This window comes from Sorex fumeus, unplaced genomic scaffold, assembly GCF_029834395.1.
Source record: "Sorex fumeus unplaced genomic scaffold, SorFum_2.1 ptg000003l, whole genome shotgun sequence".
Lineage (NCBI taxonomy): Eukaryota > Metazoa > Chordata > Mammalia > Eulipotyphla > Soricidae > Sorex > Sorex fumeus.
Window position 1 is genome coordinate 45,906,020 of NW_026606060.1, and position 25,796 is coordinate 45,931,815.

Consider the following 25,796-nt stretch of genomic DNA (forward strand, 5'->3'; position numbering starts at 1 on the left):
TAGCTACAGTTAAAGCAAAAACTTTGTTTTTAGATTGTTTATATTGAAATGTGCTAAAATCTTCGTTATGATCAGTTTTATTCTGGTAAGTGTAGTGCATAATTTTTAAAAAATTTTTTTTTTTATGTAGGAGTACTGCTGTTTATTCAACCACTGATTAGCTGATTGAATTGGGCATGAACTCCACCAGCACAATTTTTTTTGTAAGACAATTTCCCTAAAAGTCCTTTTGAAATTTGGGGGCTTTCAAGTAGAGCTCGGGGTATCTAAGGCCACACTTATGAATACTTGGCCAACCTGGCCTGCCCTGAGGATGTAGTGCTATGAAAGCCCTTTGGTGCCACAGACTATATTGGTCTTGAATATGCCCTAATCCCTGTTGTAACTTTCCCAGCCCCTTTTTTGTAGGACCCACCTGGCTCTATGCTTAGTGTTGCTCCTGTGTACAGTGCCTAGGATTCAACTCCAGATATCCTGCATGCATTTTACCCATTTTTTTCCCCAGCCCCTAAAAGATTTTGTTTTGTTTTGGTTTTACTTGGTTCTGGTTTTGGTTTGGTTTGGTTTGGTTTGGTTTGGGACTACACCCAGCAATGCTCAGGACTTACTCCTGTCTCTGCATTCAGGCATCACACATGGTGCTAGGGAATGAACTCAGGTCGACCAGGTGCAAGGCAAGAGCTTTACCCATTGTACAATCATTCTGGTCACAAAGACTTAGTTGTGGTTGTTTTGGTTTTTTCCCTTTGTTTTTTACAAGTTTTTTTGGTTTGGGAGCAAACTGAACCTGGGTCAGCAACATACAAAGCAAGCATCTTACCTACTATACTATGTCTTTGTAGGTCTTTACTTACTATGATTTGTAAGTCTTTTCACTATAACAGAATGGCTGATTCAGGCAAATTAGTTTCTTGGAATTGTGGGATTTTAATTACAGTATTTTACCCCCTGCTTTCCCCCATCCCATCATTATTGTTGCGAAGATGGAAGCCCTACACACCCAGCTGCGTTGCTGGCATATTTTGTTGTGTATGCCAGGGACCACTGATAATCATCATTTTTGTAGAGGGGCGTGGTTTACAAAAAATGATTTTCTACAAAATACTCTTACATAGTACTAGAGAAACTTCAAATATAGCTTATAGACTCTTTAGCAGATCTATAAGTAGTGTAATATGTATTCCTACTATTTAAAAAGCATTACTGTGTGCATGTGCTATAAGCTCAGCTTGGCGGGGAAAGATGATTTTAGAAAATGATTTGTATAATATCTTTAAATATGTTAGAAAAGGGAAGGATATACCACTTTGGTATTGTTGAAAATAATGCCTGAACCATATCGTAAGTAAGATCGTACTAAAGTAAATTCTGCTTTAATATAGGAACAACCAGAAAACTGTATGAGAAAAAGCTGTTGAAATTAAGGGAGCAAGGAACAGAATCAAGATCATCCACTCCTCTCCCAGCAATTTCATCTTCAGCAGAAAATACGAGGCAGAATGGAAGTAATGACTCAGACAGATACAGTGACAATGATGAAGGTAAAATTTCAAATGTTAAACCAAAAACGTATGTAATTTTTTTTTCAGACATAAGATATAGTAACCATGAAGAAAATGTTTTAAATAATAGCAAGAGATGTAACTTTTGTTCATGTCATTAGACTGTTCCTCCAACTTAACTTTATACTTTTGAAAACTTAAGGGACAGAAACATGTCTGATTTTTCTGTTACCTAAAATTGACATGTAAATAACATTTCTTTTTTGCTTCAAATATAATTTTCTGAGAAGAAAGACAAAGTTCTAACTTTCATCCCTTTCCATTATGTCCACATAGTAGTCACTGTCACTAATTTGATGCTCAGTTTTCCCATCCATGTTTAAATATTTCCTATACTTCTAATATCTGGTATTATTTCATACTTAAACAACCTATGTGGCGCTGAGAATAGAGGAGATAAAGCATTTGCCTTGCATGTGTGACCAACCCTGGTTCAGAACTCAGCACCGTATATTTCCCCCAAGCACTGCCAGGAGTTGTGGACACCCTCCCCAAGCCTGCCCACTCCCCACTGAACCTACATGACCAATATCATGCTCAGTTTTATCACTTGCTCTTCATATACTTGAGATTTTATCACACTGAATTAAAGAAGTTTGATTTATTTCTCGTAATTTGTATGTAGTGGAAGTGTTTATGTATGGCATGTTTTCTCCCCTTTTGATAAGCATTTAAATTTATTGTTCTTGATAATCTGAGACAAGTCAAAAGTGTTTCAACATTTAAAATTTTTAAGAGAATTGGACCGTGGCATTTTAAGTTCTTTTTGAAAATAGTACATAAGTTTACACTTTTAAAAATGTATTATAATAATGATATGGGGCAGGGAGATATAGTATAGCAGGCAAGGGCCCTTTGCCTTGTGTGCTGTCAACCAGGTTTGATCCCTTAAATCATACCTGGCCCCCATGAGCACTGCCAGGTATGGCTCAAAAACCAAAAATAAATTGCGTTATAAAAACATCTTACTATTTGTAAATTTTATTTTTTATGATTTGTTCATTTCATGATTGTTTAATTTGACCTATATAATAACTTGTATCGCCATAAAATTTGCCTCCGGGGACACATTCTGACACTTTCAGAATATGCATTATTTCTTTCAACAGCACTATATTAGCAAAGAGGCAAAGAATAAAATCAGCTTAACCACAAGTAATACTTAAACTTCCTGCCTCTTTTGCCTCTACAGGAAAGAAGAAAGAACACAAGAAAGCGAAGTCCACTAGGGATTTTGTTCCTTTTTCTGAACATCCAACTACTCCCTGTGGTGGATTTTTTCAGGGTATTTCTTTTCCTGAAATCTCCACCCGTCCTCCTCTGGGCAGGACTGAACTACAGGCAGCTAAGAAAATACACACTTCTAAGGGAGACCCACCTAGGGATCATTTTATGGCCACAGCCTTGCCTGGCAGGGACCATTTACAGAATTTAGCTTCAGAAGGGAATTTGTGTGTTTCCTCCAGGTCTAGCCGTGATAGAGGTTTAGAGAAAAGTTCTTCAGCATCTCAGCATGAACTCGCTGCTAGGTTGGTATCTGCTACAGCCTCTCCTTCAGTGATTAAAGAAACCACCACTTCTTGTTATAAAGACATAGTAGAACATATTTTTCATGGAGAGAAAAGGGGAGTTCAGCCATTATGTACTGAGACATCCCATGTTTCAGAATCTGAGCGATCTCAAGTAGTTTCTCCACCGCTTGCTCAGGCGATTAGAGATTATGTTAATTCTCTGTTGGTCCAGGGTGGGATTGGGAGTTTGCCTGGGACTTCTAACTCTGACCCCCCACTGGATTTAGAAACCACACGTAAGAGAATTAATCTATCTCATTTTCAAGAAACTGAATCTCTGTCTTCGCCAAAAAAATTTCCAAGACTTAGTGAGAAGTCAGTAGAGGAACAGAATTCAGGTTCCTTTATGAGATTTCCAGATATATCCAGATCTGAATTGATGTCTCCCTTTGCCAAAGCTGTGGTCTCTCACTCACTTGCCACCCTAGGCATAGAAATGTCTAAGCAATCACAGCATGATAATGTAGATGAGCCAGAGCCATCTTTTCCCTTCCACAAATCTATTTTAAAAGTAATTGAAGAAGAGTGGCATCAGATTGATAAGCAGCTGCCTTCACTGGCATGCAAGTATCCAGTTTCTTCCACCGAGGCACCACGAATACTCTCAGTTCCAAAAGTAGATGATGAAGTCCTGGGGCTAATTTCTGAAGCTACTGCATCATCTAGTATTCAGGCAGCTTCCACTGACTCTTGTGATAAACAGTTGGACTTAGCACTTGGGAGAGCATATGAAGCGGCAGCAGCATCATTACAAGTTGCAACCCATACTGCCTTTGTAGTTCGAGCTATGCAGGCAGACATTAGTCAGGCTGTACAGATTCTGAGTTCTGAACCTAGTAATGTGTATCAGGCACAAGAGATTCTGAGGAGAACGTATGATGCAGCCTCATTTCTTTGTGAAGCTGCATTTGATGAAGTAAAGATGGCTGCCCGTACCATGGGATCTTCTACTGTAGGTCGTAGGTATCTCTGGCTGAAGGATTGCAAAATTAGTCCAGCTTCTAAGAATAAGCTGACTTCTTCTCCCTTTAAGGGTGGAACTTTATTTGGCGGAGAAGTATCTAAAGTGATTAAAAGACGTGGGAAAAAATACTAAAGAATAGTGACATTATGGGGAATTTCTCTAAGAATTTTACTAATTTCTGTGCCCTAATCTCTTTAGTCACCTGATTGGGCTACTTTCAGAGCTTTAAGCTTTTACCCATCAATTTATATTGTAAAAAGTAATTCCCTGCATAGAAACTTGTTTTGGGGGCCACATCTGGCAGTGCTCAGGGGACCATCCAGAGCTAGGGATCAAATCTAAGTCTCCTGCACAGAAAGCTTGCACTTCAACACTTTGAATTGGTAGCCCAGCTTATCTTTTTTAAAGTTGTATAGAGTCAGAAACAATTTGAAACTTGTAGATTTTTTTTTAAGTGAGGGTAGGTAGGTTTTATTTTAAAATAGGAGAAAAGGGGGAAATGTATTCAAGAGAGAACACAGGCAACAGAGAAACAGAAGAGGCAAGCAAGATGGGTTTGAGGGAGAATAGATCACATTTCTTTGAAATAGTTGACTCTGCTATTTATGCTTTTATATCTACTCAAAATAAGAACATTCTATCAACTTAAGAATGAATAGATTTCACTATTTAATGGTACTATCACTTTCTAGAAGTTGTCCGCATTTCTTAATTTTTCAGTTTTGTTTCTAGTTATGCCTGCAATACGATTCATAATATTATAGATAAGTATCACTAACCATACTAGTCACAGATTGATAATAGTTATTTGGCAAGATAAGCACATTAAAATTTCAAATACACATAGAGTTTTTTGATTAATTACAGGGGGCTTTTTTTTTGTAATAAAATTATATTGATAGAGAAAACTACTTATTTGCATTCTGGTGCAGGGGCTTTATTTCTTCATGAACTAGTAACAAATAGTTCATTAACTGCACTTTAATATTCTAGGATTGTGCATTCTTACCATCATTAGTTCATCAGGTAAACTGAACACTAAAAGCAGTCTAGCATTTTTTGTTGTTTAGTATTTTCAAAGTATATTGTAGTTCATGGATGAGTATGCTAAGCTTAACAATCCTAAGCTTTTAACGTGAATTTTAGTTGCTATTTTTTTTTTAGAAGTCATTAAAAAACCATACTTTTATTATCATGTCTATGTCAGTATAAAAGCAGTATGTTAACCTGTTTCTATGGATGTAAGACCAGAGAGTCTAATTATAGAGGAATTTGCTAAATCAAATTACTTTTTGTTTTTATGGGCAGTTGGTACTATTAAGTATAAGCAAAACAGTGGTACTTCTAGCCACCATTACTATACACTCTGTGTTTCTCTTCAGCTTTCTGGGAGCAATTTTAATTTGTTATATGTCTTCCGAATTGTACATGTATACATGTACCTACTAAGTGCTATGTTTTTTTAAATGTATTTCTGTAGAATGCTTCTGCAAATTCAATAAAGTTGTGAAATTTGAAGTTTTGTGTGGTCTCCAGAAACTTGTGTGTGTTTTATTCTTTGAGTTGCAGCAAGTTAGATGTTTGTGAGTAAATGTCCCTTTTTCATTTCATCCTTAAAATTCACTTAACATTATAGTTGAGAGGACTGTTGTATGGGTTTTCTTCTAAGGAAGAATCTTATTTTTGATGATTGTTAGAATTTAAATTTGTGAGAGGAATTATTCTGTAATGAGACATGAGTCAATTTCTCCTTTACTATCGGGCTCTCTTTTTTGTTTTCTAATTCTTAGATTCTGAGTTAACAGTGTCGAAAATTTTATAATACTAAAAACTTGAACTATTCCAAATAGATCTTCCCATACATTCACTAATAGTATTGGAAGATGTGGGATGAAGTTGATGTCTTATTCCTAAATAAAGACTAATCTGTTTTAACTTAAGTTGATAAATCATTTTATTTTTTTGGAACCCTACAAGCAGATTTTGCACTGACTAGTACTAGATTGGATATAAGACACATAGCAATCTACCACTTTTTAACCCAATTTGAATTCATATAAAACTAAGGTATTTAGAATTGACACCTTTTCTGTCTTTGGAAAGTAAGATCACTTTAGTTTTTGGCAAAACAGATATTTTGGGTTTTTTTGTTTTTGTTTGGAGGCACACCCAGTGTACTTCTGGTTACCCCTGACAGGGCTCTGAAGATCATATGGGACATGGGGATCAAATCTGGGTTGTCCACATGCAAGGCAAGCACCCTCCTCACTGTACTATCACTCTAGTCCTGCAAGTAACAGCTGATATACATTTTGCTATATAATGATGGATGACCACAAAAATTATGGAAATTAAGATTTTTTTTTTAATCTAACTCAAATCATGACCAGGAGAATAGAACATGAAAGCCTGTAAAAAGATATAATTGATGTTTAGGTTGATAAACATCATGGAGATAAGCCTCATAACATATGACTAGCTTGTCCAAAGAAACATTTATTTAATGGGCAGGAGAAGAATTGACTGGTGGTTGGCTGAGTTCTCTGGTTAAGATTGTTCCTTACCAAGGGTTATACCAAGGGGGTTTTTTGTAATCACATCAAAGAAGGGATAAGATTTTTAAATTTCATTAATGTTGTACTTAACATTGTTATTTGAGGCTTGGCATCATGCTATGATTTTTTTTCTCCTTAAAATAACTTATAGTTTTTCTTCCATATTCCAAATTTGAATTTAATGAATAAATTTATATGCTAGTTATACATGGTGTAAATAAAAGAATGGTTAATAATTTTGTACTTATGTCTTTTTCCCACATCAAATTGTTTTTCGTGAAAACCTACGTAGGAGCAGTTTGAATTTATAGTAAAGGATTAGTCCAAGGAAAATAAGGTAGGAAAAAGTGATCAGATTGATAGATGTTGAACTAAACAAGAAATTGAATAAAATAACAAAGTAAATGCTTTCAAGAGGAATTTTGGTCCATTGACATAATAACGATAATCAAACTTGGTTCACATAAGAATGTGCCTAAAACCCTGGTTCCATAATGTTAGGTTGATATAATTCATTTTGTTTCAGAGAGTAATGGTTTTTCCAATGTTATTTCCAGACTCTAAAATAGAGCTCAAGCTTGAGAAGAGGGAACCACTAAAGGGCAGAGCAAAGACTCCAGTAACACTCAAGCAAAGAAGAGTTGAGCACAATCAGGTATCATTAGCTTTCTAGTTTTGTGTTCAGGTGTGACTTTGAGCAACATTAATGTACCTGTGTTTTCACCATTGATTAACAGCTGACACCCAGATTCCAGTCCACGTCAGCTGTTTATTCCATTGTTTATTAAAATGTCATTGGGAATCTAAACTTAATATTTTTGTCAGTGGATAAGTAAGTGACCTGTGATTAATGCAGAAGTGTTTAATTGTCTTTTTGTGATTTTTGTTCCAAGCATGGTTCAGAGCTTGTCTCACTAAAAGAAATGTTTTAAAAGGTCAAAATGGGGGCTGGAGCAATAGCACAGCAGGTAGGGCGTTTGCCTTGCATACGGCTGGCCCCAGGTTCGATCCCCAGCATCCCATATGGTACCCCAGGCACCGCCAGGAGTAATTCCTGAGTGCAGAGCCAGGAGTGACTCCTGAGCATTGCCGGGTGTGACCCAAAAAGGAAAAAAAAGTCAAAATGGATCATGGCCTATTTTTTGTTTTGTTTTATTTTGGAACCACAGCCAGTGGTGCTCAGGGATCACTCATATTTACAGGTTCCTGGGCAACAAACCTGGATCAGCTGTGTTCAAGGCAAGCACCCTACCCGCTGTATTCTCTCTCCATGACCTTTTCTTTTTTTTCTTTTCTTTTTTCCTTTTTTTTTTTTTTAATAAAACTAAGAAAAGTAGATGGAAGATTTTAATGACCCTCTTGTCACAAAGCAACTGTGGTCGGTAACATGTTTTTCTCTGTGTTTAAAAAAAATCTGGAGCCATACCCAGTGGTGCTCAGGACCATGTGGTGTTTGGGATTGAACCCAGGTCCCCTTCATGCAGAGTTTATATTTCAGCCTTTTGGGCCATGTGCCCAGTTGTCAGCATTTTACCAGCACTTTCCAACCTTTTACATTTCTTTTGGTTTTATTGTTTTACTTTGCTGAAGTCAGTTAAAGCAAATCTTTAGTTACTTTACAAATTAAAGTGTCAGTACTTCAATATTTCTCTATGGAAGCAATATTACGTATACATATATAAAACACTGCCATGAGACCACCTAAACTAAATAATTCTTTTTAATTAATTAATAATTAATGTCTTTAAGTTCTTCCAGTTTCAGAAATGTCTTTAATAGTGAAATTGTTTAATTTAGTCTTTAAACAAGATTTTTTTTCACTATAGCTATTTTCCCACCATTTATTTGGTGTTGAAACCAGATCAGTTCTTTACAAAATTTACCACATTCTGGATGTGATTATTTGCTTCAAGTAGCATTTACTCTTCTATACTGTTTCTCCTGTCTACTTACAGTTAGACCTGTGGTAGGATTGGACTTTTTGTTTGTTTGTTTGCTTGTTTGTTTGGGGACCACAGCAAACTCAGCAGTGCTCAAGGGATCAGATGCAGTGCTGGGGATTGAAGCCCAGTTGGCTATATGCAAGGCAAGCAGGCACCTTAATCTCTACTATCTCTCTGGCCCATAGACCATCAGTAAGATTGTAATAGCCTTTTCTATCCCAATGAAATTGTTTCCTATCTGCCTTTTGTTTGGTAGCACTAGTTACATGGGCTTATTTAAAACCTGGACTGTGATGAATGCAGGTGACAAACAAAAGTTTTCACTTAAATTTCAAGAGCTATATGTAGTTGGTAGCTTCTGTGTTAAAACAACACAAATCTAGATGCTAATTCAGGTGTAGTTCCTTTGACAAGCATACTCTTAAGTGTGTTGTGATCTGTAATTGTATTATTTTGGGAGGCACATTAGATCCTTTTGATAATGCTTCAATTCATAGGTTCAGATATTAAAAGCCTGAGCCATTCATTTTGTTTCATTTAATGGCAATAGCCACAATTGGTGATTATCTCCTAAATCTATTGTTTCATATGGTATTGCCAGGTGAGTTTTTCAGTTCTCCTTTTAAAAAAGTTATTACTGCACTTTAGGTATCATGGTTCCAATAACTCTCATTTTTAAAAAAAGAACTTTTCATATAAACTAGCTTATTTGAAATAAATAAATGCTTTCTTTTTTATCTGTTTTCAAATTTTAAAATGCCCCAGTAATTTTTATTTTGTGTTTGGGGGCCACACCTGGAGACTGAGGATTTGCTCCTGGCTCTCTGCTCAGGGATTATTCCTCCTGGTGCTCTGGGAGCCACAGGCAGCACAGGGGAGTGAACCAGAGTCAGCTGCGTGCAAGGCAAGCACCTTAACCTCTGTACTATTTCTTCTGCCCCAGTAAATTTGTTTAAATTCATTTTTATCTAGTCAAGTTGTTCAAACTGTCCTATTTTTAACCAGTGGGAATTACTGAATCTGATCCTTTATCTTTATATTAATTTTGTTTTTTATGATTCCTTATTTTTGACACAATAAGACTTGTCTGTTTCCTCTTGGCAAGTCAGCCATTTTTTCAAAATAGCCCTAATTCTTATAAGAAAAAGTAGTTATTAGGCTACAGTTTGGATCTAGTGTTTACTTCTGCTGGATTGTCATTGCTTTTAGGCTTGTTCTATATGCAGAGGTAGGAGTGCTTTTTATAATCATGATCAAATTCATGAATTCATACTAGTCTCCTGATGTTATACTTAGATCTTTTTTATGTATGTTTCTAAATATTAAGTGTTTTTGTTTGTTTGTTTTTTGCTTTTTGAGTCACACCCAGCAATGCTCAGGGGTTACTCCTGGCTCTGCACTCAGGAATTACTCCTGGCATTGCTGGGGAGACCATATGGGATGCCAGGGATCAAACTCGGGTCGCCCGCGTGCAAGGCAAACGCCCTACCTGCTGTCCTATCGCTCCGGCCCCTAAATATTAAGTATTGCTACAAACAAGTACTAAGTGCATTTTTGGTTTTGGGTACAGTTTTTTTAGAGAATAAATCAAAATACTGTTTCTTGAGTGGAAAGAATTTTAGTTTTTTTAAATTTTGATAATTTTTTTTTTAATTTTGATAAAATAGGGAGAAGTCTTGACTGACTTGGTTTTGTTCCTTTGATCTATAAGTAACTAGTTTAAGTTTTGGTTTATAAATTATTTTCAATATATATCTTACATTTTCAATATAAGTCAGTATGTAGATTTCTGTGCCACTCTTTCATCAAAGGCAGCCTGCACATTATTTATTGGTGAAGCTCACCCGTCAGTGTTCAGGGACCACCAGCACCGTACCCAGTGGTGCTAGAGGAGGGACATATAGACCTCGAATTTGAACCCTAAGTCTTACTCATACAAGGCAGGTACTCGACTACTTGAGCCACATTCTGCTCCTGACCTTTTCTATTTTTTTTAATCTAAAAGCATCCTTAGAGATTACACCCTATTATATAGAACCGTCTACTTTATTTAGTACTTTATATAGTTGTAAGATGTATTGTGTTTGGGGGGGGGTGGAGAGGGTCTGCATGTTTTAGGCTTAATCCCTGGTTCTGTTCTCAGGAATCACTCCTGTGCTCAGTAATCATACTGGATGCCAGGGATAGAACCTCAGTCAGCTACATATTTTCTCTCATGCCTGGGTATATTGAGCTATATGGATATATCATAATGTGTTCAGCCACTTTCGATTTGGCAAATATTATTTTGCTAATTTGAATTATGCAAGCATGAACCAGTGAATAGCCTTTTACTTGTGTCACTTTATATTTCAGCCAATTTATGTTTCTGAACTTTTGTAATTTTGCTAGATGTTACTATATTCCCCTTCATAAGAGATGAAGCATTTTACATTCTTATAGCAGTGTATGCTGGCATCTTTCTTTAATGAAGATAAATGCGGTTTTTTATAATTTTAAAATGAGCAGTAGTGATGTTGGTTGTATTTTATCTAAATTGTTATGCCTGCCTAACTTTTTACATATCCAAAGGCAATATGAAAGATTTTGTTTCTTCATTTTGTCTCCATGATAAATTCAAGACTTTCTGTAGAACAGCTTGTTGAAAATACACAACCAGTCTTGCTTGATTAGGTGAAAGTTATCAATCTGGGGCTGGAGCAATAGCACAGCAGGTAGGGCGTTTGCCTTGCAAGCGGCTGGCCCAGGTTTGATTCCCAGGATCCCATATGGTCCCCTGAGCACTGCCAGGAGTGATTCCTGAGTGTAGAGCCAGGAGTAACCCCTCTGCATCGCAAAGTGTGACCCAAAAAGAAAAAAAAAAAGTTATCAATCCATGTCCTGTAAAGATAGTTAATCCTAAATTAGATAATAATAGTCAGAAACAGTAAAACTAGCTGGCAGTCCTCAACCAGATAATTTAATAAGCCCTAACAGATCAAATTGAAATGATTTATAGTGAAAAGTGCCCTGCCACTCCTGTAATTCCTTCCCAGGATTTGTGTTTCCTTCCATAGATAATCTTTAAATAGAGTTTGGCCCTTAATGTCAAAGATAACTAATACAAATGTAAACAGTGTTTATTAACCATAATGACTAATAATTACTGTAAAAATTTTTAATTGCAGAACAGGTCAAGAAATTATTTCAGTTATTTAATCAAAATAGAACATGACAAATGTATTTGATAGGTCACCAGTTCTTCTCCATCTGCTTTGCCTTTGCCTGGTGTCCCCACCAGCATTTCTTGGCAACCAGGCTGACAGATCCATGGTCTGAGAATGTCAGATTGAATAGGCTCTCCTATGCCAGAGACTCAGGATACCCTGACTTTGCTCAAGTGCCTCTGGGACTGTACCTGGTGGTGCCTGGAAGATCATGTGATGGCGGAACCAAACATGCATCAGTTACATGCTCGGAATGTTTCTGAACCACTGTGTTGGCTCAATCCAAAATTTCAAATCTGTATCAGTTGCATAACGTACCTTTATTAACCCTTTTAAATAGTATTTTTTTGATTTGTTAAAGTGTTGTACTTGGACAGCCCAGGTTTGATTCCTGCCACCCCTATGATCCCCTGAGCACCACCATGAGTAATTCCTGAGTGCAAGCCCTGAGCATTGCTGGGTGTGTCCCCCCAACGGAAAGACACTTTGTTTCTCATTGGGAGTTGGGGGATTTAGGGCCATACCCAGGGGTTCAGGGGTTACTCGTGGCTCTGCACTCAGGAATCACTTTTGGCGGTGCTCTGCAGGCCAGATGGGATGCCAGGGATTGAACCCTTGTCAGCTGCATGCAAGGCAAGTTTTGTACCCACTGTACTATCGCTCTGGTCCCAGGACACTTTACTTTGAGGTGCTTCATAAATCAGATTGTCTTAAACTAATTGTTCTCAACACTGGGTGAATTCCTTTAGGAGCTATGCCCAGACCATTTTCCCCCCTAATTGTTGAATCCTCATGATCCACAGTTACAAATATGTTCATGATTGAATTTTAGTCATACAATATTTCAGCACCTATCCCTTCATCAATGTACATTACCCGCCGTCAATCTTCCTAGTTTCCCTACCACCCCCCCAACCCCGACTCCTGCCTAACCTTTCTCTATGGCAGACACTTTCCTCTCCCCCCGCTCCACCTTTTTTCTATCAGGCACTGTGGTTTGCAATGTTGCTGTTGAGGGGTTATCATGCTATCTTTATCTCCATTCAGTGCCCAGTTCCTGTCCAAAATGATCATTTTCATGCCCAGACCATTCTTTGAGTGTTTGATTTAATTACTCAAGGCAGAACTGGGGTCATTTTATGAAACACTCCCAGATGTGATCCATTGCCTCCATAACTGAGTCTCAGGTTAAAAGCCATTTTCCCCTTCTATTCCAAAAATAAGAGATTCAACTGTTAGTATTTACTGAGTGCAGTTTGTTTACATATTTATCTTTTAACTAATTGTGCATTAAGCAAATACTTCTGGGTAAGGACTTCAGAGATTCAGATAGTCAAAGTGAATCTAGTGTACCTTGAAAATATAGAGACATGCAACATCTTCACATGAGACAAAGTATCTCTCCTTTGTGGAAATTTGGAGTAAGAGTAATGCTTCCTGTTAGATAAGCAACTTATCAGGTGATTTCTTATTGTTGGATAGGGTATATGTCAGAGCTGTACTAATAGACCTGGTTTGGAATTTAAAACATCAGCTACATAAAATTGTAACCAGAAGACTTATGATAGCATGGCCCTCTCTAGAATAGTAATTATTGGTGTGTTGTTCTCTAGTTGAAAGAATTTTAAATAATCTAATAATGGTTTTTCATTTCAGAATGGAATAACTGATTAGTTAGGAGTTTTAGAATCTGCAGCCTCCATCCCAGAGCTACTTGGATAAAGATTTGCATTTTTAACAGAAGGTCCAGGTGATTGATAGGTATATTACAGTTTGAAAAGTCCCAGTTTAGTGATTTTTAGCTAGTGTATTAGGACTGCTAAATTATTTCAAATGAGAACAAGTCAGCTTTTCAAGGAGAGCTTACTGGCATTAGAAGGTCTGGGGTGCTGGCGGTATTTCCTTTCTGTCTATACGGTGAAAAGGTAGCACCAAGGTTTCAGCATTGACATTTTAGGCTTGCATGTTCATACTTGTTTCTAAAAGGAGTTTGATGCCTGAGGTTTTTGTTTAGATAACTGTATAGGTTTTAATTTTAAACTGATTTTCACTGCTTGAAAAAGAATGTTTGATTTTTGCTGTTATAAAAGTTTGTATTTTATGTTCTAAGGAAACTTGTTAGAACAAATGACTTCCTTGCAAGTCGTAATTTGCCTGCTTTTGGTTTTAGAAAGAGATGCAGCTGCTACACGAGAGCCAAATAGCAAACTGCAAGGCCCAAGAGGAAACACCGATAAATTGATGTGTTTCCCCCTCATTTGTGTTCCCAAAGATGGGGTCTTTGGTGTATTTTTAAAGTGTTATCAGGTGCTTTTATATTAGTTCTAACAACGCATTTCAAAGTATTTTGAGAGCATAGCATTGTTTGTGAATCCTAGCTTTTGTAGACTTTCCATGGTTTCTCATTGCTAATATGGCCATTGTTAAGGTGTTTAATTTTAGAATATGACTTTTTAATGTGTCGATGCTTGAATAGAGCTATTCTCAAGCTGGAATTACTGAGCCTGAATGGACAAGTGGATCTTCAAAAGGCGGACCTCTGCAGGCATTAACTAGGGAATCCACCAGAGGGGCCCGAAGAACTCCGAGGAAAAGGGTGATGCAAGGCTTATTGCTTAGAATTGGGTTTTCAAATTGGTAGGGTTTTGGTGATTATTTCATATTTATTGTTTTTGTTTTGTTTTTCGAACTAACAGGTGGAAACTTCAGAGCATTTTCGTATAGATGGTGCACTTATTTCAGAAAGTACTCCCATAGCTGAAACTATAAAGGCTTCAAGCAACGAAACCTTAGTAAATATGTCTCATACACTATACAAGTGGTATTCTTTGTAAATTTCCCTTTGATTAGAATTGGGGAGGTGGTGAGTTTTGATAAGTTGCAAATTTATGTTTAACTTGTTTCCCCCCATATAATTCTGAACTTCAGAATTTGTCATTATAGGGGATCGGAGCCATAGTGCAGTGAGTAAGGCATTTGCCTTGCATTCGGCCAACTCAGGTTCAATTCCCGGCATCCCATATCACCCCCAAGAACCGCCAGGGCCAATTCCTGAGTGCAGAACCAGGAGTAATCCCTGAGCATTGCTGGGTGTGACCCAAAAATCAAAAAATAATAATAAATTTTCTTTACAGTCAAGGCTTCATATATATAAATTTACTATGTAAGAATTCTGAGTATTATACAGTTTTTTGCTGAAATAGTAGGTCATGTGCAAAATGCTGAGTATATTAGGATCTATTGCCTAACCTTTTATGGAGGGAAAGTTTCAGATATTATAGAATTATTTTTTCTTTTTACATGTCTTTGTTATGTTTGGATAATTCTGAGTCTGAATAATTTGAATCTTGGCAGGTTGTCAATAGGGTGACTGGAAATTTCAAGCATGCAGCTCCCATTCTGCCAATCACTGAATTCTCAGACATACCCAGAAGAACACCAAAGAAACCATTGACAAGAGCTGAAGTAAATGAATAAAGTTTAGATCGATGCTATCATTGATCTTTCAGTGGGAGGGAGCAAAACTTTCCTTATTGGCGGGGGTGTATGTGTGTGCAAGTGTGTGCACTCGTAGACATACTTCTGTAAGTGAAAATACTAAGTAACTAACAGTAGATATGCTGATAACTGCCTTATCTTGCTCCGGTATGCTTCTTCTGTTACCCTTTTCAGGGGAATAGTCATTTATATATGCTGCTTGGAATATGCTCTTCATAGTGGGTGTGAAGAGAGTTGGACATGCAGCTGGGTTGTGAGGGAGGATACCTTCTCGCATTGTTACATCGATAATGGAACTTTTGTGTGACCTTCCTATGATGTTTGAATTGATTAATTACTGCATAATGAAACTTTAAAATACTAACCGCATGATGCATTATAACTTTAATGAATCTTTACCAAAGGTGATTGTGATCTGGGCAATTACAAATGTAAACAACCCTCCCCTCATCCCAGAAATGAAAAAAGACACAAAGGATTTTTTGGGTTTGTTTTAAGAAGATGGATTTCCTATTAGACATAGACTGAAAAATAACAGATTAAATTTTTCTATTTTATTACTTGATAATGATTTTTATATTTATATGTCTTTCAGTGCTATTTCAATAAAAAATAAAATTTTTAGGGGAAGAAACAAAAAATTCTCAGTGAATTACAAAAGAAATTCACTATGTCCTATTTGCTAAAATGGCAGTTTTCCCCATTGATTGCCATGTTAATGTATCTTCACTTGGATTAGAGGAGATCCTTCAGAGTGTGAATATTTGAAACAATGAATTTAGAAATGGTAGTTGAAGAAAGCATTTTAGTTTGAGTAAGTTGATATTATTGATAATAAATAATGCCAGTTGTTAAAGTTAGGGTAGAAGTAAGTGCATTCTTTTTCTCTGAAATTTCTATTTTAAATTGTTTTAATTATTGTACATTTATATTGAATGCTAACTTTCAGTTGTTCGTTTTTTTTCAGGTAGGAGAAAAAACAGAGGAAAGAAGAGTAGAAAGGGATATTCTGAAGGAAATGTTTCCCTTTGAAGCATCTACACCAACAGGAATAAGGTACTCATACATTGAAACACTTTGTGGTAGGAAATTTTAAATTTTTATTCCCATCTTTCTTGAGGTATAATTGACACATAAAAATTGTATGTGTTTAGAATAAGCAACATGATGGTTTATTTTATGTAAAAATTTAATCTTTATACAAAGGTATTTATTGTACCTTTTTTTTTTATCAGAATTAAACTGTCCTTTGGGAGCAAGTTTAATTTTTCTACCACCCCCCACCCCCCAGTTCATATCCTAGAAGTTGAGTGTTTTCTTCTTCCCTCCCTTCCTCTCCTTCCTTTTTCTTCCCCCAATTTGATTTTTGGGCCACACTTGTGATGCTTGGGGGTTACTCTTGGCTCTGCACTCGGGGTAAGCGCCTTACATAGTACTATCTCTCAGCTCCTTCCTCCTTTCTATTTCCCTGTGCCCAGCAGTGCTTGGGGGCCACTCCAAACTCTGTGATTGGGTATCTGTGTGGTGCCCAGGATTTGAACTAGGATTGCCACATGCAAGGCAAGCACCTTAATCCCTATACTATCTCCACAGTCCTAAGTCATTTCCATTTAATTTTGTTAAACTGAAGAATTCTAAGACATTTGTCTATGACTTAATACCTTAAAGTCCAATTGGTAACACACTAAAGGAGTACTTTATCCCCAGAGTTTCTCTTTTCCAGTTGAAAAGACTTTTTAGATGTTTGTTTCCTATCTAAAGGAATTACAGTTGTAGTTTTATTTATTCTTTTTGTTTGGCTGTTGCGCAGGGAGTGGGGGGGCTCTGCATCCAGCAGTGCTTAGTGGCTACTCCTGGCTCTGTTCAAGAGTTACCCGTTACCCCAGGCAGTGCTTGAGGGACAGTATGTGGTGCAGGGTGAGCATCTTAACTCCTGTACTATCTCTCTGATATGGTTATTATTTTCTAATAAAACGTGAACGTGCATCTCACTTTGTGGGTAAATGTAGAGCATTATTTTACAAAGTTTACTGATAGCATTACTTATGTGATAATTTTCTACTCATTGTATGTGTTTGGAATTAGTATAATGACATTATTTGTCCAAATATGACTTTATCTAAGATTAATTTTTCTCTTCCCTCTTTTACTCCCAACAGTGCTAGTTGCCGCAGACCAATCAAAGGGGCTGCAGGGCGGCCATTAGAACTCAGTGATTTCAGGATGGAGGAAACTTTTTCATCTAAATATGTTCCGAAGTATGTTTCCCTGACAGATGTCAAGTCAGAAAAGACAAAAAAGGGACGCTCCATTCCCATGTGGATAAAAATTTTGCTGTTTGTTGTTGTGACCGTTTTTTTGTTTTTGGTCTATCAAGCAATGGAAACCAACCAAGTAAATCCGTTCTATAAATATCTCTCTGATGATTCTATAACTTCCAACTGAATGATAGCTCTTTGGCACACTCAACACGGTCTCCTGTTTTTAATAACTGTTAAAAAAAAGCATTTGTGTATACTCGTTGACTGAAGAACTAGAAATAATGTGATTTCACCTCAATAAATGTAGTATTTCATTGAAAAGCAAAGAGGATATAAAAATGGACTTCGTTTAAATGTTTTGGACTTTGGACTAGTAGGAGATCACTGCGTGCCATATGAATAATCTTTTTTAGCTCTGGAACTTTTTTGTAGTCTTTATTTTTTTAATACGGACATCTTATTTTGTTTTTGAGAAAAATGTATATTGTTTTGTGTATCTGGGAAATAAGAAGGGCAAAACTTAAGAGAATGTGATGCTTCACATTTAAATACTTTGGATTCTTACAGAAAAGATTTTAAGAATTCTGAATTTAAACAAAACTTAAGAGATGTGTGTTGAAATTCAGTAAGAGAAATGTAATTTGAGGTTTTGTAATAACAAAGTTTGGTGTTTCTGGGGGGAAGTACAGCAATAATCTTTTCTGTAACTTTTATTAATAGTAATGTTAATTGTTGTAGCCCTATTGTACTCCCTTTTTAAAAGATTTCTAGTATCATGAATGTCCTACATCAGTAAGACCCATTGAAATACAGTAGATTCTCATCTGGGAACTTCTAGTGCAACATGCACATGTCTAGAGAACTTGAAACTGCACAGATTTTAAAAGCTGTGTAACTAGTTCTGTGAGGTTATGATTAGAGACTTGTATTTTTAATTTACAGCAAAGCATTTATTCTGGCAATCCAGTTTGCTACCAAAATATTTTTTTAGATAAATGAGTGTGTATTTGTGTCTGTAGAAGTTAGAAACTTTCAGCACTGGTCTTAATGTTCTTATTTGAACTCATTATTCCATTGTCTTCTGTTACCAAAAACAAATTTTGCCAACTTTTTTTGCCCTCTATTTCCCAACATTATTTGATTTAAAGTGCTTTTAAATTCCATGATAAACAATTTCTTGGATACACGATAATTAATACATAAATTTGTAAACTCTGAATTTGAGGTGGGCATTAGAAATTTTATGTACTCCTGAAATGGTTAACTTTGTGGTTTGCTATTTCTGGTTTTTTTTTTTTCTTAAGCTGAAACTTATATATAACTTGTAAGTAATTAAAATTTCCATAGAATCAAGTGAAACAGCTAAGCACATTCACTTGAGTTTCAATTTGACAGTCATAGACCATAAAGCACACTTAAAAATGCATTATTTTTAAATATCATCTGAAGTTACAAAGATGCTTTTTAATTTAAAAGTGGTGGAAATGAAGATAAATATTTAGACCAGCACACGATTTTTTATTTCAGTTTGATCTCCTAGCCTGATACGGAGATTTTGGGTATTTTGTATACAGTGCTCCTGTGGTTTGAAATTGATGAGAAACAACTGATCTGGTGTGCAAAAGGAATGAGAAACTCTCCTAGATCACAGTGCTTTCCTCTGAGTAAAAGTGTTTCTTTGAGATGAGCCACCGAGGGGGCACATTTTACTCAGCGTTTTTGCTATTAGTTTACTAATAGTCTACTTGGATTTTCTTTTATTTTAAACTTTGTTTCCCATATTTTTATTTTTTTGTTTATAACTAAGAACTTTAAAAATCTGCATTTAATGTTTTAAAATGCGGGAAAATAAATCAGACTTAATATGTATATAAGAGCATTTTCCTCATAAGGTTTGGTCCAAAGCAACTAATGTAGGACCATTTGAAAAGTAGTCTTTTGTTTGGTTTGGTGTTTTTTTTTTTTTTTTAATGTGTACTTGGGTCTTTTGTCTGTGTTTGTTTTATTCCACTAAAATAAATATGTCCTTGGTGTAAATGCAAAGCATTTCTTCTTGATTAAATTGTAGATGTAGACTTTACAATATAATTAAATAATAAAAAATGTAATCAACCTTTCTAGTTTTGTCATTGCAATAAATGCTTTTCAGGTAGTACAAATTATAAGATTTCCAATTGACATTTGGTTTTGGTTTTGGTTTTGTATTTTTGAGCCACACTAGCTGTGCTCAGGACTTACCAGCTCTGTGCTCAAGGATCTGGTATTGATCAGAAGACCACATGGGGTGCTAGGGATTGAACCAGAGTCAACCAAATGCAAGGCAACCACCCTATCCACTGTACTCCAGTCCCCTTGTTGACAATTTTTTCTCCCTCTCCCTTTCATTTAAACACTGGTTTACAAAGTTGTTCATGATACATTTGTTACAGGCATTCAATACTCCAATACCAGTCCCACCACCAATATGACCTTCCCTTCACTTTGACCCCATTTTCCCAACTACTCCCCAAGTTGGCCCCCTTAGCAAGCACAAAATAATTTATTTTATGTTGCTTGTTACAACTAGATGGTTAATGGAATTATCAAAAGCTACTTCAGGAAAAGAATATGTTGTGAAAATTGTCATATTTTACCATGGGGTCGTTAAATCCTTGTCTGAAGGTTTGCTTAAGCTTTTTGTGACCAGTTGAGCAGTCTGTGTTAATGTTTTTGTTTATTGAGCTTAGTTGGTGTCTGTGTTACTTCCCCGTCTAATTTGGTGTGCTCCTGGAGTGTTAGTGTTACAGGATTTGCAGGTATAGCTCCAGAAACTCCAAAATATTTAACTGGGTTGTAAGTTTACATGACATCAGTTGTGTGACGTTGGTATGGCTACCAGGGTTTCTGGAAGTGAGGGTAGGAGGGAGGCTGCCCGCCCCCACTCCAAGAAGACCCCAGAGTTCTTGGCCTTAAAGACTGGTGTCCCTGGAATTTTCAGTAGTTTGATGTCTGCAGAACTTAACTGTGATGATGTAAAGATGGGCTGTTGGTATAGCAGCAGGGGCGGGGGGAGGGGCGGCGGCTTGTGAGTGCAGCTGCTGGAGCTTCAGCAGGGTAGGTACTCCACACCTATTTCCCCTTCCGGAGGCCCCCAGACTTTTCAACTGGGAGACGGGTATCTCTTTAAATTTCTGTGACTGTTGATCTCTTCCAAGATCTAGTCGTGAGTCTATAAAGCTGGGCTGATTGATGAGGTGAGCTTTCATGTCAGCAATTAGGGGATATGAGTCCAGTTGACATTTTTTTGTGATGTTTGTGGTTTGTTGCATCTGAATTTCTGTATCAGTTAATTATGCCTGGCTTCTAATCATTGTATTAATCGGTCTCTTGTTTATAGGTCAGTACTATATTGTACGACTAAGCAGTCATTATAGTAGAAGAATGCTTTTAGTCTCTATCCACCCAGGTTTTACTGTCATAATACATTGACCATCATATTATTAAAATTAATTTTTAATTAAGTGGAAATTTGCCTCATTATATTCGTGGAGCTCTGTTCTCAAATTGAAAGAGTCTTTCTCCATCATTCTTGTAAATCCTTTGGAAGTATTTTAATTTGGAATTCTCAAAGTAATGCATACTCTGTTTAGTTTGAAGGCAAATTTAGGTGTAGTCCAGAGATACTGCATATTATGTTTTAGACCACTACAGTAATGTATAATAACATTATAAACCACAAGAATTTTTGGTTTCTCTGCCCTTAGAGAAGTTGCATTCAGGGGCTAGAGAGATAGTTCATTGGGCATGGCACTTGCCTTGCACACAGTCAACCTAGATTGATCACCAACACCAATATGGTCCCCTGAAGTCATCTCAATGCACAGCCAGTAGAAAGCCCTAAGCAGCTCTGGGTGTGGCCTCCCACCCCCCCTCCTCAAAAAATAAGTTCGATTTGTTTGTACTTCAATACAGTCTTAAATGTGCAGTGTCATGAGGTCATTAGTAACTATAGAGCGGCAGCTCAGTGGCTTAGAATGCCTGCCAAGCAAGGTAAGGCCATAAGGCCACACGTTTGATGCCTGTTGCTCTCAGGGCTAGATGCAATCATGGCAGCTCTGTTCATACCTTTCTGCTCTGCTGCTCCAGAGCCTAGTGGTGCATGCACTGTAACTAGAGGGCCATCTCCAAAGGGCACCACAGCTAGAGACGTCCTAGCATCCAGCCAGCTATAAGAACTACAGCGGGAATGTGCTTGTGCACCACAGCCAGCCAAGAAGTCAAGCACCAAGAGGGTGCGTGCGTGCGTGCATGCATGCGTGCGTGTATGCTTGCATGCTTGCATGTGTGTGTTGGTTGGAGCATAGTGGGGTTCAACATACCTTAATTAAAAGTGTTTTAAGACTCGGCCCTATCTGTAGGATGGGGACCACAAGAAGGAAACAAGGTTGGAAGGGGGACTTGGTCAGAAAAAGGTAAAGAATACTATTCTAGCATTTAGTTTGTACTCACCAGGGGAGGTGTTGGCATATGGAATTGTCTTGGCTGTGATGCTGACCTGTCTTGTCTTTTCTTTTCTTTTTTTTAATTTTTGGGTCCCAGTGCTTGCTGGTGATAGAAGCATTTAACTGCAGTCCTTGTGAGCACATGGCTTCATGTGCCTGGATTCCTCAAGGGACCCCAGACAGCAGGGCTGCCAGAGTCACACTTGGCACCAGGAATTGAACTTGGATCAATTCTTTATAACAGAACAGTGACATTTTCCACATCAGTAGATCCTCTTCTTTACCAGGAATAGTCTGTAAAACCAAGGGGCAACTCTTCACTCATTCATGTAATTTTGTCATGAACTTATAGCAGCAGTTCAATCACATCTTCAGCCTTCACTTCTTTCACGTTATTTTCCCCACATCTGCAGATACTTTTCCCACCCAAGCTCTTGAAATCATCCTTAAGTGTTAGAATCAGCTTCTCAAACTCCTATTTGATCTCACAAATCATCAATGTTCTTTACGGCATCTAGACCTTTCCAGGTTTTCAACCAATATGCCAAGATTCACAGGAGGAATATACTACCTTGGCAATTAGAGCCTTAACCTCCCCCTCAAAAAAATATATATACATATGTGAGTGTGTATATACACATGTACAAATACATATACATATAATTTTTAAAGAAATAGATCATAGCAGTGGGCTTTTGAAATAATCATATGAACTGACATGCCATCCAGGTTTTGTTCTACTGCTAGAGAATACAGAGAATTAATTTAGGATGGTAATTCCTAAGAATCCTATGATTTTCAGATTGGTCAACGAGTATCAAGTTCACTGAGAAATTACCTGCTGTCCTACCTCCTAAAAAGAAAGTGTCCTTGAAGTTTTGAAGCCAGGCTTTAAATTAGGTCTCACTATGAAATTCCTAGATGGCACCAATTAATACAAGATGGATCTATCTTCATGGAAAGTCTTTTGCACCTTCACTATAGTGAAGTGACCATGGCATTATAGTCACCTTCACCAAAAAGTGTATAGGAGCACTTGTTGCTTCACCTTGCATTTTTGTTATGGGGATCGCTTCTTCAAACTTGAGCAAGTCTGCTAGCGTTGCACTTTTAAAGAGTTCTCATCTCTCAGCCTTGATAGAACTGCGGAGGGAAATTTGCTCTGTGTTAGGCATTGGCTTAAGGAAATGTGGCTGATTTGATGTCTTTCAATTATTAAATCTATTAATGTAGGTTATTAGGTTTCATCATTAGTGTATGTGCTGAAGTTGTACTTTGTGGGCAGGAGGTGGTGGGTGGGGCAACGTTCAGGGGCTACTCTAGGCTCTGCAATCAGATGACTCTTGGTGGTGCTTCGGAGACCATGTGGGATGCCAGGGATTGAATGTGGGTGGGCTGTGTGTAAGGCAGGTGCTCTGCCTGCTGTACTATTGCTCTGATCCCTGGAGTAGCACTTATTTTTGGGCACACCCGGCAGAGTTCAGGGATAACTCCTGGTGGTACTCAGGGATTAAACCTTAGCCAGCCATGTGCAAGGCAAGCACCATACCTGCAGTACTCTCTTCAGCCCCCACACTTATTTTCTTGTAAGATTTTTATCCTTCGCAGTGAGAGAGTATTCATAAGTAAGACTTGTAAGCAACTGACTCAGATTCTATCCCCCATTCCGCATATGGTCCCCCAACCACCATCAGAAGTACACACTGAGCACAGCTGGGGTAACCCAGACCTCTCCATCCCCAAAGAAATTTTCCTCTGCTCATGGGTGTTGCAAAATTGTCTGACTGAATCTCAATCATGAATGCTTTAAGAGTGTGTTTCAACAGCGATTCAATTAAAAAATTGCCTCTATATTGATATCTTGGCTGTTTGGCATAGAAGATCCTACTTTTATCTGTCTGGAGGTTTATGCCTTTTTCACTAAGTTGAAATGTTTCTAGTTTTTGATTTAAAGAGATACACGGCTACTTCACTTGACTACTTGCGGCTACTATAGGGTTATTTAAATTCGGTATTTTGTCTCAGAAAATAGGGAGACTCAAGGAGAAAGACAGTAATAGAAATTTAAACAGAAATAGTCATAGCACACATATGGTTTGCCTTTATCAGCATGCTTTGGGACCTCCTCCCTCCCACCTTCTGAAATTGTAATAAATCAAAGATCAGTAATCATATATCACCATAAAGGATAAAATATCTCTTACAGAGAAATTAGTAATGTTAACCCTTACAGTCAACTGAAAATTTGTCAGAGCTTGTTTGTAGTGGTCAGAATATTTTATTTATTATATTTTGGGTTTTTGGGACATGCCAGCAATGTTCAGAACTTATTCTTGGCTCTGCACTTAAGAAGTAACTCCTGAACTATAATGCCCAGAAGTAGAGAGTATGAGGGAAAATGTCTGCCATAGAGGCAGGGGGAGGGGTGGTATGGGAGGGAGGATAATGGGGACATTGGTGGTGGAAAATGCATGGGTGGAGGGATGGGATTTTGATTATTGTATGACTGAAACAAAAGTTTTGTAACTATCTCACAATGATAAAATTAAAAAAAAAAGAAGAAAGAAAGAAAGAAAACGAACAAACTCGTGGTGGTCCATGGGAGACCATATGGGATGCCAGGGATCAAGCCCAGGTTGGAGACATGCAAGGCCAATACCCTCCCCACTGTACCTATCCCTCCAGCCCTAAATCAGACTAGAGTATAGTATTCATAAAATACTTAAGGATTTGGTTTGGTTTGGGGCCTCATCTCATTCTGCTCAGGGCTTCCTTCTGGCTCTCAGCAATCTCTTAGTGGGACTCTGCAGTGCTGGGGGTCAAGTTGGGGGTAGCCACATGCAAGGCAAAGTACCTTTCCTCTGCATTGTCACTCAGGCCCTGGTCAAGTCTTTTTGTTTTTTGTTGTTGGGGGTCATACTCTTGTTGTTGAGCACAGTGGATTGCATTTATATTAAGGATTATACTCAGAAGTGTGGGGCAGTGCCAAGGATCATCTCGGGGCTTCCAAGCTCATCTGGGCCAGAATCTGTTTCCACATGCATGTTGTATTGGGCAAGTTCCTGTTCCTTACTGTTTGCTGCAGACGAGGCAGGTTTTCTGACCTCCGGGGTGGGTAGCAGGCTCCTCCTAGGGTATCCAAGAGAAAGAGTAACTGGATGGAGGCACAAGATTCTGGTAGCCTAATAATGCAAATGACATGTCATCACTTTTGCTAAATTCTATTGGTTGTAACACATCAACCCTGATAAACTGGAGGAGTACACAAGGATGGGAATATCTGAAGGTGGGGTGGTGGGTGATCATTAGAACAAAGTTTAACTACCATAATGGTCTCAATGTCAGGTTTGTGTATTTAACTTGCTTATTCGTAGCATTTGGAAACAATTTCTGCTTTGGAATTCGTGTAAGCACTGAAGTGTGCTCACTTTAATCTCTTTCAAAAACTATATTCAAAATTAAGTAAGAATAACAGTGAAACTGGAGAAAGATGTGTGTCTGAATTACCTTTTGGAAATAAAGTCAATAGTCTTGATGAGTTAAGGGCAGAGAGGAATGAGTAAATGACCTAAAATTTTTTGACTTGGTTGGCCTCGTGGTTAAATGATTCCAGCTATTGAAAGGTAGATCTAAAAGAAGATAAAATTCAAAGTAGTGATGACTGTTTAGAGATTTTTTTATTGAAATATTATAAAGTAACCTACAGGTGTACATCAGTGTAGATCAACATGTGTATTGTACATTAAATTCACTTG

The 25,796-nt window shown here is 37.5% G+C and overlaps 1 protein-coding gene across 4 annotated transcripts in view; it reads left to right on the forward strand.

The window, feature by feature from the left end:
- TMPO (thymopoietin) overlaps positions 1-19,673 on the forward strand; it is a 30,429-nt gene extending 10,756 nt beyond the window's left edge. Inside the window, exons 3-9 of one of the 4 annotated variants that reach the window (XM_056114389.1) lie at positions 1,383-1,541; positions 7,210-7,307; positions 14,278-14,397; positions 14,498-14,593; positions 15,156-15,266; positions 16,267-16,355; positions 17,459-19,673. In XM_056114389.1, the coding sequence (XP_055970364.1) occupies positions 1,383-1,541; positions 7,210-7,307; positions 14,278-14,397; positions 14,498-14,593; positions 15,156-15,266; positions 16,267-16,355; positions 17,459-17,744 (959 nt within the window). In that variant the 3' untranslated portion in view covers positions 17,745-19,673. Of the gene's footprint in view, positions 1-1,382; positions 1,542-2,754; positions 5,616-7,209; positions 7,308-14,277; positions 14,398-14,497; positions 14,594-15,155; positions 15,267-16,266; positions 16,356-17,458 lie in introns of those variants that run through there. The other 3 variants (XM_056114395.1, XM_056114401.1, XM_056114381.1) reach the window with 3 other exon arrangements.
- The last annotated feature ends 6,123 nt before the right edge of the window (positions 19,674-25,796 follow it).